This window comes from Paramisgurnus dabryanus, chromosome 12, assembly GCF_030506205.2.
Source record: "Paramisgurnus dabryanus chromosome 12, PD_genome_1.1, whole genome shotgun sequence".
Taxonomy (NCBI): domain Eukaryota; kingdom Metazoa; phylum Chordata; class Actinopteri; order Cypriniformes; family Cobitidae; genus Paramisgurnus; species Paramisgurnus dabryanus.
In genome coordinates this window covers 36126079-36142156 of record NC_133348.1, presented here as the reverse complement: position 1 = coordinate 36142156, position 16078 = coordinate 36126079, and the positions used below count along the sequence as shown (strand labels likewise).

At 38.2% G+C, this 16078-nt stretch overlaps 1 protein-coding gene and 1 long non-coding RNA gene across 3 annotated transcripts; one reads left to right on the top strand and one right to left on the bottom strand.

Moving 5' to 3' along the window:
* On the bottom strand, positions 1 to 8659 carry marcksa (myristoylated alanine-rich protein kinase C substrate a). 2 transcript variants are annotated; one of them, XM_073811462.1, is made up of 3 exons: positions 8314 to 8659; positions 1303 to 1659; positions 1 to 1272 (listed from the first exon to the last, which is right to left on the bottom strand). In XM_073811462.1, the coding sequence occupies exons 1-3, from the start codon at positions 8407 to 8409 to the stop codon at positions 1048 to 1050; spliced, it is 678 nt and encodes a 225-aa protein (XP_073667563.1). In that variant the 5' UTR covers positions 8410 to 8659; the 3' UTR covers positions 1 to 1047. The 2 variants fall into 2 exon arrangements, with proteins under 2 accessions (XP_073667563.1, XP_065119822.1); XM_065263750.2 differs by having other exon boundaries at positions 1 to 1659.
* A 3172-nt stretch (positions 8660 to 11831) lies between these two features.
* Positions 11832 to 13279, top strand: LOC135745425 (uncharacterized). The gene is made up of 2 exons (XR_010531236.1): positions 11832 to 12088; positions 12552 to 13279. It is a non-coding gene; the product is annotated as an uncharacterized lncRNA (long non-coding RNA).
* Positions 13280 to 16078: the final 2799 nt, after the last annotated feature.

The following is a 16078-nucleotide window of genomic DNA, read 5'->3' as shown; positions in this document are numbered from 1 at the left end:
TTTTCAAATTTCATTCACATTTATTTTGCTTTTAGTGTGCTCACAGAAAATTAGAACACGATAGGCAGAAAACTTTAAAAGCAATTTTGTAAGCAAAGTTACAGTCCTTCTCTAAATCAACCAGGTCAAAGCTGGTCTCCCGCATTCACAAAAGACTTTAATATGGTCAAAGACCACTAAAAAAGCACCATCGGTTGTAATCAAAACCACAGTATAAAAACAGGAACCAGGTCATATATCACAGCTTGGTTTGTGTTCAAAAAAACGCTTCAAGAAGTCTCTCAGGATGACTTAAAAAACAAGCTTGCTGGTAGAAGAGCTGCTCAAGACTTAATTTGTACATTAATCAAAGGAAAAAAAACACCTCTCCTGTACATACTTACATTTTTATAAGATCATAGAATTGACAATAATCCATAAAACCTATACAAATTATTTTCCTATTGAAATCACTGACTGTTACCACTAAAAAAAAAAGATTAAATGCTCATAGGATCTTCAAAACCTACCAAAGGGAATCATATTGGCATGTTACAGAGTGAAGTTTTAGTGTGCTTTATAAATTGTTGGTTTGTTTGTTTTGTAGTCTACTCTCTTTGTGTTGTCTGTTGTATAATTCTCAGGCACCAAGGCGCAAACCCTTAAAACTCCCATTCCCAAGCCCTGTCCCTTATTTGACCCATAACCTGACTGCCCTTTTTTCATAGGCATGTCCAATTTATTTGAAGATTTTTTTGTATAAAAATGCAAAAATAAACACACTTAATACTGATTCCAAAAATCTACAGCAACAGATGACATTTTCAGGTATTGTTCAATTTAGCAACCCACCTCACAGCTTAAAAAATTACTTAAGAAAGGGGTAGAGGTAGATGGAGAAAGGGAATACAACAAACAAACAAATATGAAAAATAAAAATGTAAAATATATCCCTAGTTGCAAACAAGGTTCTCCAAAGTCTCACAGCCATGTACCACTCCCACTGGGCAACATTGTTTTTTATCTTTAAAAAAATTGCTCATTTTCTGCTGGTGTACGTTGTGCTTGTTACTCAGCAGTGGATTCCACTTCCTGTACAGCGGGAACAGCTTCCTCTGTTGCAGGCGTTTCATTATGAGAAAGACTGCACTCGGGCTCCGAGGGCTTTGTTTCCTCTTTGGGCTCCTCTGCATCAGCACTGGCCTCTTTGGGCTCCTCTACTGGTTTCTCCACTGGCGTCTCAGGTTTGGCATCACTGTCATTTGCACTGGCAGGTTCAGCCTTTTCTGGTGCCTCATGAGCTTCAGGTGCCTCATTATTTGCCTCCTCACAGGCTGTCGCCGCCTCCTCAACACCCTCTTTTTCTCCAGTCTCCTTTTTGCCTTTTTTGAAAGAAAAGCCGCTTAACTTGAAGGATTTCTTAAAGGAGAAGCGCTTCTTTTTCTTGGGTGTATCAGTGCTTGTGGAGGGAGTGGCACCATCCTCAGCTTTGGCAGCCTCCCCTTCAGTAACTGGTTCTGTGTTCACCTTCTCCCCCTCTGCTTCTTTTTCAACAGCAGATTCCTCAGCCTTCTCTTTTGGTGCTTCTTCAACTGCTGCACTGCCATTAGCTTGGCACTCCTCCTCGCCCTCAGCAGCCGGAGAAGTTGGGTCTCCATTCACCTTCACATGACCATTTTCCTACAGCAAGACATTGACATTATTAGAAAGCCAGGTTGGGGAAGTAATCCATTACATGCAGGGCTCAATGCAAATCATTTTTTATACTAGCCTGGTCGGGCCAGTGGTTCAGGTTTTCACTTGCCCTGCCAACATTTTCACTGGCCCCAATAAAAAAAATGTCAGTGTCACATATTTAAAAATAATGATTAAGAAGTCAAATATAATTGTATACATATACAACAGACATGTGTCAACGAAAAAAGGCTCCAAACTTTTCTGCTTTACTTGTAAACTGACAGCAAATTGGGCAAAATATTGCATTGTTTCTTTCATCGTGTTTTACCCAAGACAATGTCTGCTTAAATATACATTGATGAAAATATATTTTAGTGATCGGGCAAGTGACAATGCTTTTTACTGGCCGAACGTCTTGCACGCTTGCCCCAGGCCACCGGGCAGTCCTTTATGTTTAGCCCTGACATGAAATGGGATTTAACTTTCATCGGACGCACATGCGGTGACGCGATACGTGTCTGGTCCGAACTTTGCTTCCGGTTTCAGCTTTTTTAATGGTCTGACTAGTTGCTAAACTGAACTTGAACAAATACCTTGTCGAGAATAAAAAAATTCTAGGTAATCTGTGTGTTGTTTATTTGCTTGTTATATAAATAAACTACATTTAAAGTACTTTGTTGTTATTTATTCCTAGTGGAGTTTTCCTGGAAGTTACATGTTGACCACTAAAGCCGCTTGTTTATGTTGTTACTGCTAAATACATCTATAAAGGATAAAGATATCTATCACTATACTGCAGAAATAGCTAATTTTGTTACATGGATTAATCAACTTAGGAAAACAGAGGAAATTATTTTTGACCCTATTATGGTGGGTAATTACTCACCTATTGTGATTGAAAATGAGCCCATCAGACAGGTTGATTCAAATAAATATTTGGGAGTATTTACTGATACTTAAAGCGTAACTAAACCCCTGGTCAGAGCCTGACTCCACCCACTGCAATATTTGAAAAATGCAAGAAAAGTGGGCAGATCCCAAGGAGATAGAGGGGACGAACTAAGTGTGTGGTGAGATCGTAACAAGGGCGTGGTGAGCTTGAACATGCTTACGTCACGAGTTATTTCTTGGACCCAACATCCAATAGGAAAATTCAACTGCAGTAGCCACCGTTCAACCTGAAGAGGGCAGCACGCAGACGTTTTACACCATATATTGTAGTATTGAAACACTTTATATCCAAATGTCAAAAAACTTACTAAAATCAATGATCAGCACTAATAAAACCCCATTCTTACAGATCATTAACTAAAAAAAGTTGGTTTAGGGTTTAGTTACTCTTTAAAGGGACACTTCACCCATTTGCATAAAGCATTGTATAGTTAGAACCCCAGTCATGTTTTTGAATGGTCATGCATCATTTCCTCAGTTGCCGCTGAGACAGGAGAAATACAGATTTCAGTGTTGCACTTCTTTCTTTCAATGATGTAAAAATCATCATTTTGCATCATTAAAAGAAGGAAGTCCAATATCTTTGTTGAGGGGATGAGACTAAAAACACCCCTTTTCTCGGTCAAATAGGCACCAAATTCTAAATGTATGTTACATTTCGACTACAAATATGACACACTTTCAATAAAGATGAATGTTTCTACGGGTGAAATGCTCCTTTAACTATCATGGGAAATGCGCATATATATATATAAAATCTGTGTCGGAAGGTGCAACAAAAAATGAGAATGTTGAGAACGAGAATAAGGACGTGTGGAGTTGCATAGAAAGTCATGTCAATGCTTTATCATGCTTGCACTGAAACTGTTCTGCTGTATGGTATAGTGGTTAAGTTTGGTAATCTGAAAGTTACGCACGGCAATAAAAATGATGATTTTGGGGTTTACCCCACTGATCTATATAAATGACTGGATTGCGCATAGAACGCTTGACGTAACTGCGTGAGGTGAAGCCAGCGCAGAGTTCGAGCCGCCATCTTGGTATACCCAACCGGCAGAGAGCGTCATTGACTTCCATTCAAAATCATGATCAAAATTTACCCCCTTTACAGCGTATCAGTTACACAAGGTTAATTTTTAGGATATGTGTACGTTAATTATTTGTTAATTCTGGTGTTATTTGCAATGTTTATGTTTTAATCGGGCAGGATAATGGATTAATAAAAAACCGTTAAGGTGAGTGTGTCTGTTGCATTTGTTAATGACACGGGTATAAATAAAGTTTTTTTAGACATTCAGCTACACTGTGACGGTCAGCGTTATTTCTCTAAATAAGTTTAGGTAACTTGTAAGTTTACAACATAATTACAAAACTAGCAAATTATTGCATGCACATACGGTACAAAGCATGATTATGTATTTAGATTTCAGAATGAGCACGTTTATTGTCATTAATACTAAATATGCTGCGGTCTGTCTGCTGATCTGATACTGTAATAAAGATGAATGTTTCTGATTAAAACGCAAAATGTACAACTTTCAGTAAATAACTATCAGGCATGTGATTGGCTAAGGACAAAAAAGCAGGAAAATATATTGAGACCCCACCCCCAACACACACACACACACACACACACACACACACACACGCCAATCAAACTGGTGGCGGATCTATACGGATAGTAAAGTAGGACCCATAACAACTTATTTGAACAAAAAAACACATTTTAATTCATTTTACAGCTAGATGTGCAACATGCTACTTTTTTGTACAGTATGACACATAACAACTTATTTGGTGGATGTGTAACAGTGGGAATCAAAAGCAAGTGTCTTGTCCACTGCTCCATTACCACCTCTCTCTATATCAACAACCATGATAAAAAATATGTTTTAACTTATTTTTGTTTTGTATTTTTACCCAACTTTAACAGCTAAATGTGCAACATGCAAATGTTCATGTCAAAAGAAGGCCTATTTTGCCGACATCCAAATAAAATGTAGGCAATGGCTTATAAAGAACTAAAGGCATGGCTACTTTTAATTTTATACTTTAAATAAATTTCCAAGCCTGTACTTTGATACTTTTACTTGAGTAAAGAAGTTAAATCAGTACTTCTATTTTTACCAGAGTATTATTTTAATACAAATATCTGTAAAATGTGCTACACAGGACCATTAGTTATAATAAAGTGTCTTAAAGGTCTCTTTTTCTAATTTTAGACCCCTGTAGATGAGTAACTTTGTTAGCTGTTAAACATGAACAATAGAAGGTTGACACTAATAAATAGAAGTAATTGTACAAAAAAGTGCAGGTGCTATTTATTTTAATCAAACTGGCAACCTTAAAACTTTAAACACACGAAACCTTTGAAACAAACGATGATACAGAGGCCGTTTCTCAATCCTAAGTCTGCAGCCTTCCGGAGGTCGCATTTCTAAGCTGCATACGTCATCAAGACTCATCAAGAGTCACAATATTAACAATAATGAAGTTTACTATTATTCTTAGTTAATCGTAAATTGTTGTAATATGTTTATCAGGGCTTGACATTAACTTTTTGAGGAACTTGTCCTTCGGACAAGTAAATTTGTGTTTCACTTGTCCATGCACAAAAGTCACTTGTCCGGGTAAAGATTTATAATATAATGTATTTTTTGTGTTTTGCTAATCAGTGGCAGAGCAAGGGATTTTTCATAAGGGTGGGGCCAGCAGTAACTCTGGGGTGGCATATAAAATCTCTATCATCCAACCTTAAAATACTTTTAAGTATTATAGTGTGTTAATCAGAATAATCTAACATACAATTGCTACAATAATTTAATTTTTATTAAAATGAATTGAGATTAACATACAATTTATAGTCATAATTCAACCTCCTTGTTTTTTAAACTATTTAATCAAATAAAACTTTTGAAATTTACTTTGAAACCAGAATTTATATATCCCATTGCTGAAAAAACTAGAGACCAGAAAAGCATGTGAATTTTGAAGGCTACTTTAATGTATTTTACTAAGATTTGTTTGGCTGCTTCTTGCTACTCTTTCTGAAGAAGGATGCTATATCTGCTGCCTTTCTCTTCATTTTTCCCTCATTTCAATGATTGTCTGACATTAAAACACTAAAGCAAAACATTAAAACATTACCATGTTTTTAAAAACTTATTAGGGTAAATGTATCTAGATTATCTGTTATATATAAAATCAATCTTAATCCTAGCATTTACGCTGTAATGTCTGTGTGGGATTTTTTAATGTACAGTGACGAACTCTGTCAGATTCAAATCGGCTGTCACGCGGCGCAAACACACGTAGGCGCGCTGAAAGAGAGATTCTCATTATAAAACAGATTCTTAAACAAGATTTTAAGCCATTTATGTGTTTTTACCTAACTATAGAAGAGAAATTTATATTCACGCCAGAGCCTGAAGAAACATCACTCTAGACTCCACTCCGTCCCGCGATTCCCGCCCCTCCGTGTTCGTCGATAAGGTTTCATGCACGAATGTAATGCTCAGTTAGGTTAAACCAGGCTCGATGAGGTAACTTATTTCCTTGCCTTTTTTCGGAACCAATATTGTTGCATTGTCCCTCTCTCAGTCGCCACCAGGATTTTCTGCAATGGCGCTCGTTTTTCCTCTCATTTCTGTGAAAATTGCTGCTCCAAATCCACCAAGTAAACCGACGTGTATATGTTTGCCGCTTTGTTTCGCGTCACGCGAGTGACAGCCAAACGTCGCAAATGAGAAGAGAGGAGATAAACGATCGGGTCTGATTGGTGAATACAATCATACTTCGCCATCCGCCATTTGCGAACGGTCAGAAACACGTCCTTGTTGATACTTGGAAAGGAAGGAAAATGCATCTCTTTGTCATCTGCCACCGGTGTGGCCCTGTTGCGCGGGGACGGCGATTGTGGTTCCGTCCCGGGTTACCATGGTGACGGCTGTGAGATACCCCCTCCCCCCTTATTTTTTTTTTTTTTACATATCTGCATGATTCACGTAGGTCACATTTTCAGGTCGGAAAATCCGGAATTCCGGATTAATCCGGAAAAATCACATCCCTGAACTATGTACATGCTTTGGACGTGTTGTAATAATGTACAGGGTAACTTCACAAATAAAAACGAAGACGAGTAAAGTGATGTTTTATCATTAAAATCTGATAACGTCCATTGATTTAATAGAACGTTTGGGTATACCAACATGGCGGCGCGGTGGCTTCAAGTGTGACGTCATGCGCAATCCAGTCATTTGTATAGATCAGTGGTTTACCCTCCTTATCAAATATATTTAATAAAATCATCCTTAGGCAGGAAAATTACCTCAGACCCTTCTCATGTGCTCCATCCAGATTTTGAACCAAAATTTTCATCATTGACTAGTTGATCAGCATTTTTATTGGTAAACCACAAAACATCTCCATTCCAGTGGACACAGGGTCTGAAGGGGTTAAGTGTATTGCCCAACAAGACCATCCAGTACACACCTTAATGTACAGGAAAGCATATGCAAAATAGGCAAAAATGAAAACTTTTTGCTGCATTCATATTCATGGCTCATTTGCTTGTCTGTACTATAGTATAACTTGTTATTAAGGAGTGTTAATAAAATTTGGTCTGTTATTCTGTTACAAACCCAATATTGTAATCCACATTCAACAATGTTTTTACATTAGTTGTTTAAGAATGTCCCATCCTATTCATTAAAATGGAAGATGTTAATGTGTAGTGTAACAAATTTCTATTTACAATTTGGTCCCATTATCAATGGTAATAAACAACAATAATTATTTTGTCTTAGTCTTTTAGCACGTTGTGTCTTTTTTTATCCATAACATCTGCTGCTGACCCACTTAATTATAAAAATTTTAGTAATTTGTAAATTGTATGTGTAACGTTACCAATACATTTTAAAGTAACCTGTACACAGCCAACATAAAGCCTGCTGTTAAAAAATAAACACAATATAAATCCAAATTTGCATCAAGGATTTTTTTATACAGTTCTGCAAGATGTTTTATGTATTCCATCACAAAGTTATAAGACAAATATTTTTTTTTAGACAAAACGTTTTATTTTGGTTCAGTTTCCCACTGATATAAAGTTATACGCTCGTGACCGCCAGAGGGCACTCTCTCTCAAACACCGCTTCTGAACAACTGAAGCACCAATAAAGATCACTTCATATTTACTAAAGTGCATATTAACGTATTAAATCGGCATATTCCGTCTAACGTTAGACAAACATGGAAAAAGAAAAAAAATTAATTATTTGCGGCACTATTAGTTGAACGCATGTGGTTTTCGTCATTGAAGTATTTTTTGAAGGACCTCGAGCATCTGCGTGACCAAAGGCGTGGCGAGCCATTGTTACTCTAACAATCATCCTTTTACCCTGCAAAATGCCGTTTTAAAACGCCCAAACAGAAGGCTGAACAAAACTAAATGTTGTATGGAAAACGGGACATTCCTAATCTATTTCTAAACAAAGACTATTTATCCAAAAACAGAAAACTCAGACAACTGTAAAATCACATTACTAAAGCAGATCTGAATGTTTTTGAATGTGAAAAATATTTAACGCTCTTAAAACCCCAATAATACTAACGTATATGCGTTTGTGTAAGTGGATGACTGCGCTTGTTCGGCAAACGTTGCGCAAATAACTGAATCTAACGCTGTAATATATCGCCAAATATTACCTGTCCGTTAGTTTTAGATGGTGAAGCCGCAGCCTCTTCTGGTTTCTCTGCCACGGTCTCTCCTTTTCCAGCTGTCTTCGAGGTTTGCGCTCCCATGCTTTCACTCCAACAAAGAACTCAACAGATCCTAATACAGAACAAAGACTAACAAGCCTCGAATCATAAAACACGTCCTGGCCAATAAGTACCAAAAAATGTAGGAAGCAATCGAAGTACAATCTCAGTGAAGAAAACAGGTATACGCTAAAAAAAACTGATTTGTGTCTGTGTCGCTACAGATAGAGCCTAAATAAAAAGATATCCCTTGTTGCTAATAAGATGCAATATACAACGCCCAACTGCAGAGGAATGGGCAATTGCGCGTGATGATGTCACCCACAGCCGTAACTGCCCAATCAGATATGACTCTTAAAAAGAAGGCGGGACTTAAAATCTAAACCTGCCAATGAAGGCTCGTCCTCTATGACAGGGGCGCGTTCGAAAAATCTAAAAATTTAACAATAGAGAGAGGAGCAGTTTGATGTAAATCTGAAGGAAACGCTAGCATCATTAAAAATGTATCTGGTGAAATAAGACCTTAATTCTCTCCGATTAACGTCTTTCACACAACATAATATTTCATTTTTTCGAAACAATGTATTTTATAATCATAGTTTTCTGTTTATATGATTGATTGATTGATTATTTACTAACATACACACACGAAAATATTTAGATTTGTTTTATTAACGTTGGTCATTTGACTGTACTGCAACGCATCCCAGAGGTTTAGTAAAAACTTTGTGTTTAAATCCCTAAAATAAAACTCGTAATTTTTCGTTTCAGAATTTGGGGTAAGTCAAGCCCGCTTTCTGATACCGTTTAACTTTTTTCAGTATTTCAGTACCAAAGCAAAATACTTGCTAATTGAACACTCTTATTAATAAAGTTAAATATTTTTTTCACCTAAAAGGACCAGCTAAAACCACAGGCTTGGGGGGCTACTGACCACAAGCGGTTAACTTATTTAATGATTTCTTATTTAAAGGTGCCAAATAATGCATTGAAATAATATGTTAAATTGTTCTTTCATATTTACATAGATTGGATGTAACTTTGTTAAAGGGGACATTCCACAAGACTTTTTAAAGATGCAAAATAAATCTTTGGTGTCCCCAGAGTACATATGTGAAGTTTTAGCTCAAAATACCATATAGGTGATTTATTGTAGCATGTCAAAATAGGAACTTTATGGATGTGAGCAAACATACAGTTTTTATGTGTATCCCTTTAAATCCAAATGAGCTGGTGATCGCAGTTTAAGTGGGCGGAGTTTTAAGAGCTGGAGTGCTGCAGACAGTAGGTGTGTTCGACTTCATGCGGCGTTGCGCAGACCGATCGGCGGCTGACTTGAAGCAGTGCATTCCGGTTAGTATTTCTGTCCGACTTAAGCTGGCGCTGCAGGCACGTGACTGTGTCATATGGTTTTTAAGTACCGCGAGAGCGGTTCGAGATCAGCCGCCTGAGTTAGCCAGCGCAGTTCCCGAAGAGGAGCTGCACGGGCTGTAATGACGACACAGCTGTTTCAAGATTGGTCGGATTCACCACATGACAACAATCACGTGTCTTTCGTGTGTATTTTCACGCCCTCAGTTCCACAAATGCTCACAAATCTGTATTTTTATAACAGTTAAAGCTCTTTTCATGTAGTCGCGATGTTATATTGTGTCATCTTCATCAAAATAAAATGGATACAAAAACGTAGACCCCACTACATTGGTATTTAAATAATTTATGCTTCTGTTAAACTTTATTCTTGTAAAAACAGATGCTGTAAGCCTCTTCAGTTCCACTCATGCTCATACACGGACATTCAAAACAGTATAATTCACTTTTTATGTAGTTTACAGTTTACATCTTACAAATCATGTTTAATGCGATTAAGCAAGCAAACGGCACGTGATCAGATAAATGCAGCAAACTACGGGAACCACAGCGCGTCCGACTTCACGTCTCCGTTTTCAGCTCCTCCCCGCCTGCACGCGGCTAATCTCGCCGATCGGTTACATCCAGCCACAGCCGATGTCGAACACACCTAGGCTGCGTCCGAAACCGCATACTGTATAGTAGGTACTGAATTAGATGAAGTACCTACTTACTTGGCGTTAAAACAGTAGGTACTGTATAGTATGAATCCGGGTAGTATGAATGAGATTCGGACGTACTACATTCCGCCATGTTGCTACATCACGTGACATACGTCGTCATCACGTCATGTCATTTCAGCGCGAAAACAGCCGCGTGCCTCTTCTTCTTCGTTGGATAACTCCTCGTCCGGGGCATCATGGGATAGTGAAGCGTCCATCGTATATACACTGCAAAATCTAACCGGAAGTAGTAGGTCATCCGGGTACTTTTCGCATACTGTTTTTCGAATACTATGTATTCGGACATACTACTCGCCTCGCCTACTGCTTTTCGCGTACTATATAGTATGTAGTAGGCGGTTTCGGACGCAACACTAGTATCACTCTACGGCTGCGTCTGAAAACTCAAGGCAGTGACTCGTTGCCTCGCTGCCTCATGAGGAAATGACTTCGGAGGCATGAAGGCAGCTCAGAGAAAGACTTTCGCACCCACTTCAAAGGCAGCGTGTTTGAAATATAAACAGAGAGTGCCTTTGTGATAACTAATCACATATTTGAAAACTACAATACTAGTTTCTCACTAAAAATGCAATTACAAGGTGTAAAAAGTGAAAATCTACCTTTATTTACACTAAATTTGTGCTCCAGTCGCTACCTAAGCCGCCATTTTATTTTTTCGAACTTGACCAGGCTCGACCAATCACATTCTTATTGTACGGCCACACATAGGTATCTCAGGAGACAGGAAGTAAACCTAACATTGAATTCGGACATGCCTTGATGCCTTCCTGCCTTGGAAAGCTGCCTCAGAAGGCAGCAATTTTGAGTTTCTGACGCAGCCTACGTCAGAGGCGTCATGCCCATTCAAACTGAGGAGGCACGTGCCCCCTTGTTTTTTTGTTGTTGTTGTTGAGCCAAATGGATTTGCATGTAACCTCAAAATCAAAGCAGCGTCCATTAATCTGTTATTTGACTTTTAATCTGTTTAATATGCACAATACTATTAATTCTGTGCTGCATCCTTGTCACTTTTAGGAGATTTTCGCAGTTTTGATCGTGTTACACTTTATTCTGGCAGCAGGCGGTGCAGACAGCGCAGTCTCAGACGTCATCATTGTCTGAGCGCGCTCAGGAGCTCTTTGGTTTTGCTGCTGCATTTTGCTATCTGACGAATTAAAATGTGTAAAAAACGCTCACAGCATTTTCCAAACCACAGTACGGTAATGTGCAGTTAACCTCCTCCGTGTAGAAAATGTATGGTTTTAAATGTGACAGTCTCTATGTTATATTAGTAGATTTCTAGATTCATCTTCATACAACGCCAAAGTTCGCCAGAGTTCGGGGGGGGGATCACACATGCTCACATATGAGGTAAAATTTGATGCAATTCACCTTATTTTTCACGACAACAAGGGCGGCGCCATTGCGCTCATTTTGTCAACGTTCTTCCGGCCGCATAGACGATGAGCAGCTGAGGCAGTGACTGAAGGCGACGTGTTAAGCTTAAAAAGCTCACTCGAGCGCCTTTATGTTTCTTTCTTACCAATTTTAAGCCAACTGAGGAACACCCTTATCCCAAGTAATGGTTCGACTACGATGTTCCGGTAACTTTAAACCACGCCTGGTGTTGAAAAGGTGGCCAGTTTCAGGTAAGCTATCTTAGCTAACTTTGTGCTCGTTCGCCTAAAGTTAGATTTGTGATGTCCGTTCTACAAATACACTTAAGATCAGTAACGTTAGTTTATAAAATGCAACTATTTGAATGGTTTTAATTGTCCACCTATATTTTTATATTTACGATAGTACAACAGTATATTATAGTACATTGCATTCTTACAGTAGCCCATGTGATTCCTACAAGTTACTGAGATTTCAGATGCTAGAATGTCAGTTCATTTCTCATTCAGATATTGATAATGACCTATTAAACAACGTATTATTTAACACTGAAGTTAAAGGTTGTGTGTATAATGTTTCTGTCTCTTTTTAATGCATCTCTCTCTTACACACTGTTCTGTTTAAGTATGGGTGCCATTTATATATTAATTCTCATGATGCAAGTTTATTTTAAATACTAACATAAACATGTTTATGGTTATATTGTTTTTACAGATGCATTGATGTTTAGTGATGCAGTGGACAACTGTGAGGATGATACAATCAACATGTTCCTAAACTGTGATGCAGAAACACAATGGGAGCATCTATCCGTCTCTGACCACAACTACACTTTAAAATCACAACTCAACCTGAAGCAACATACATCTGATATGGGAAAACAATGGTGCGGTTTCCCGGACAGGGCTTATCCTGGTCCCAGGCTAAAATGCATATTTGAGCTACAATAATTTAAAAACACCTTTTACTGACATACCTCAACATATATGAGTGCCATTGTTTTGTCACAAGATGCGCACCAGTCTTGTTTTTTTGTAGGATTTGTTTGTAAAAACTAAAATGTCCTAATATAATTAAGGCCTAGTCCTGTAAACCCTGTCCGAGAAACTGCTTCAATGTGTTGAGCTGGCACAAATGTACATAACTCTACTGAGAAACAACCATCTTTGGTTCAGCTTTACACAGGGTTGATATTGCATCCATTACACAGTCACCAAGCACTTTACCAGTACATACACCAACAGCTTCCAGATAAACACTTGGGATCAGCTCCTGATGAATCCGATAAAGCTGTGTCTTAATTTATTGCAGGGTGGTCTTGCTTTACCTGTTGTAAAGTTACATTAAACCTTCATATGTGATCAGATGTCATGCAGTGATATTAAACATTTACAGTGTGATCAGATGTTGTGCATTTATATTAAACCTTTACAATGTGATCAGATGTTGTGCATTTATATTAAACCTTTACAATGTGATCAGCTGTTACCTGTCATGCAGTTATATTAAACATTTACTATGTGATCAGATGTGACCTGCCATGCAGTTATATAAACCTTTACAGTGTGATCAGTTATTATCTGTAAGGAATTTCTTAAACCATATGTGAGCTTTGTAGATTCCACTTAAAAGGATTTAAGTCTCATGATTTGAAGGAATAAGTGTTGGCAAGTTTGCAAATGAATTCTATCATGGTACCACATAAAAACGAAATTGTTATTGGACTGGCTAAGGTGCACATTTGCCATAAAAAAGACGAAATCACTGTGTAAATATTGGTAGACATACTTTTAATAATTTTCAATGCTGCTCCATCAACTCCTGACAGGACGAGGTAATTAAATATGTCCAATAGGTTACTTGCCGCAGCTGCTTCATATCGTCTAACCACGAGACGATTGATGGGACAATATAAGACTATCCAATCGTCGTATGAAGTTTTAACCGTGCTCTTAATTTAAAACATTTATAGCAGTAGCGATATTTGTCATTTCACTAAAGTTGTAGTGAACTACAAACAATCTTCTAACCACCAAACTAACCACCGAATGCACTGTGCCATTTTAGCAGCGGAAGTCGGTTGACAAAATGCGGAAGAGCGAAGAATTAAAAAGGGGCGTGGCGGAATAAGGTGAATAATGTGTTCCTCTAATAATTTTATCTAAAAAATTTTTAAATCATTATTGAACATTAAAGTCAATCACGTTGCTATAGCTTATGTCATTTTCGTTGTTTATATACTTTTTGGTTTAATATTACATACATTTTATATGATAATGCAGTTGTTGTACAAAATGCATTAATGACACAATTAAACAAGTCATTAAACAAAACTTAAATAAATAAAACATGCCGTTTCAGATGCAAATATGATACCAATATGTCATTATTCCGATTGAATAGTATTTGATATGAAAGTAAGTCAACACTTTTATTTTGGAGGTTTTTGCATCAAAGCAGAGGTGTTCAGATTGTTAGAAATGTAAGTGCCATGGAAAAGACTGAAAGCTGTATAATATTTCAATTGATGTTTCTGTGAGCTGTTCACACTGTGTCCCCTTAAAAAAATTGGTGCATGACGCCCCTTCTCTACGTCCACACCACCGCCGACTTGAGCTTCCAAAGTTACCGGAAGTCATTCATTTACAATGGAAGGCGGCTTCTCTCAGCTGCAAGGAGCGTCAAATTCATTGGCATGGCGTTTTGGGCATTTTGAGTCAATCATAAAGTTAAAAGAAAGCGGTTCAGCGGCAAGCAGCAGCAAAACGATGTCAACCAACGGAATACTTTTTGACAAGCGTCCTTGACCAGGCGGCCTGAGCTTCTTTGGAGGCTCAAGTCGGCAGAGGTGGTAAGTAATGTGGTAAATTTACTTTGTTTACTTGAGTAAGATTTTGGAAAATATGTACCCTTAAGAGCTCTTTTTCTTTAAGTCTATAGTGATATTGCCCTTCTTTTACTCTCTCTCTCTCTCTCTCTCTCTCTCTCTCTCTTAATTTTAATTAATTACGAAATGTGTATTTTATTTTAAAACTGCTGTCTCATGTTTCTGGGGCATTTGCAAATTAATGACTCGTTTGAGTCGATTCCTTACAAAGATTATTTTGAGTTGATTCTTTACAAAGCAAATGGACCAAACATTTTGAATTGTTTCGCGAATCACTTTGAATTAATAGTTCAGCTCGCTCGCTGCTAAAACTGAATCGTCTGATGCTGTTTTACTCGTAGCCTATCTAGAAACACGCAGTGTTGGATGACGTAGATATGAATTTACTAATCTATTAACTAAAAGCAAAACTTCACGTGTTCCTGCGTTATATATGTTGTCAGACACGAAGGCCCTGTCCCAAATGACGCACTTCATGTGGACTTTCGGTCTCGTGGCCTTAAAGGTGCTCTAAGCGAATTCACACGTTTTAGGTCATAAAACATTTTTTGTTTCATACAGTAAACATCTCCTCACTATCTGCTAGCTGCCTGTCCTCTGAACACACTGTAAAAACGCGGTCTCAGCAGAGAGCCCAGGCTTTGCAAACTGCAACAACAACAAAGTGGTCAAACTACCACCACGAAACATAACAAAGTGTTCCAGCCAATAAACAACAAGAAGGATTTGGGAGTGGGGGTTGGGCCCGTTCATGAAAGCACGGAAGGGGGGGTAGGGGTGGAGTTAGCTACGCTCCGTTTTGTTTGAAAACACTTCGAATGTCAACAGGAAGGGACGTCACACAGATTTGCTTGAGTCCATAGGGTGTCCCATCTGTCATTTTTACGTTTTGAAGTGTGCTCATCAGCGCCCCCTTTGAATCCTTAATGCGGTCTTCAGCGAAGCCTGCACTGCAGCAGGCGTCACGCACTTGTAGCGTATCAGCAGGAGGAGGAGAACGGCGTTATTTAAAACACTATAAACCTCCGACCGAAACACTATGGGAATTTAAGGGAATTTGGGGAAATTCACAGATTTAGCTCAAATGGAATAATAAGTACAATTAAAGGATAATTCCGGTATTTAACACTTTGAGTCTCATTTCTGGTTTGTTTTGGATGAACTACAGTGATGGACACAGAAATTTTGACAATGGGTCGTGTCTTGAGTTTTTGACTCTTTTAGAAGCGTCTCTTAACTGCTTCAGAATGGAAGTCAATGACCATGCACAAACATGCCATTAAAACAACACTTAACGTTCATTTTCAAAACTGTGCTACTCACCAAGTGGTTTGTGGTGTTCGTTGATGATTAA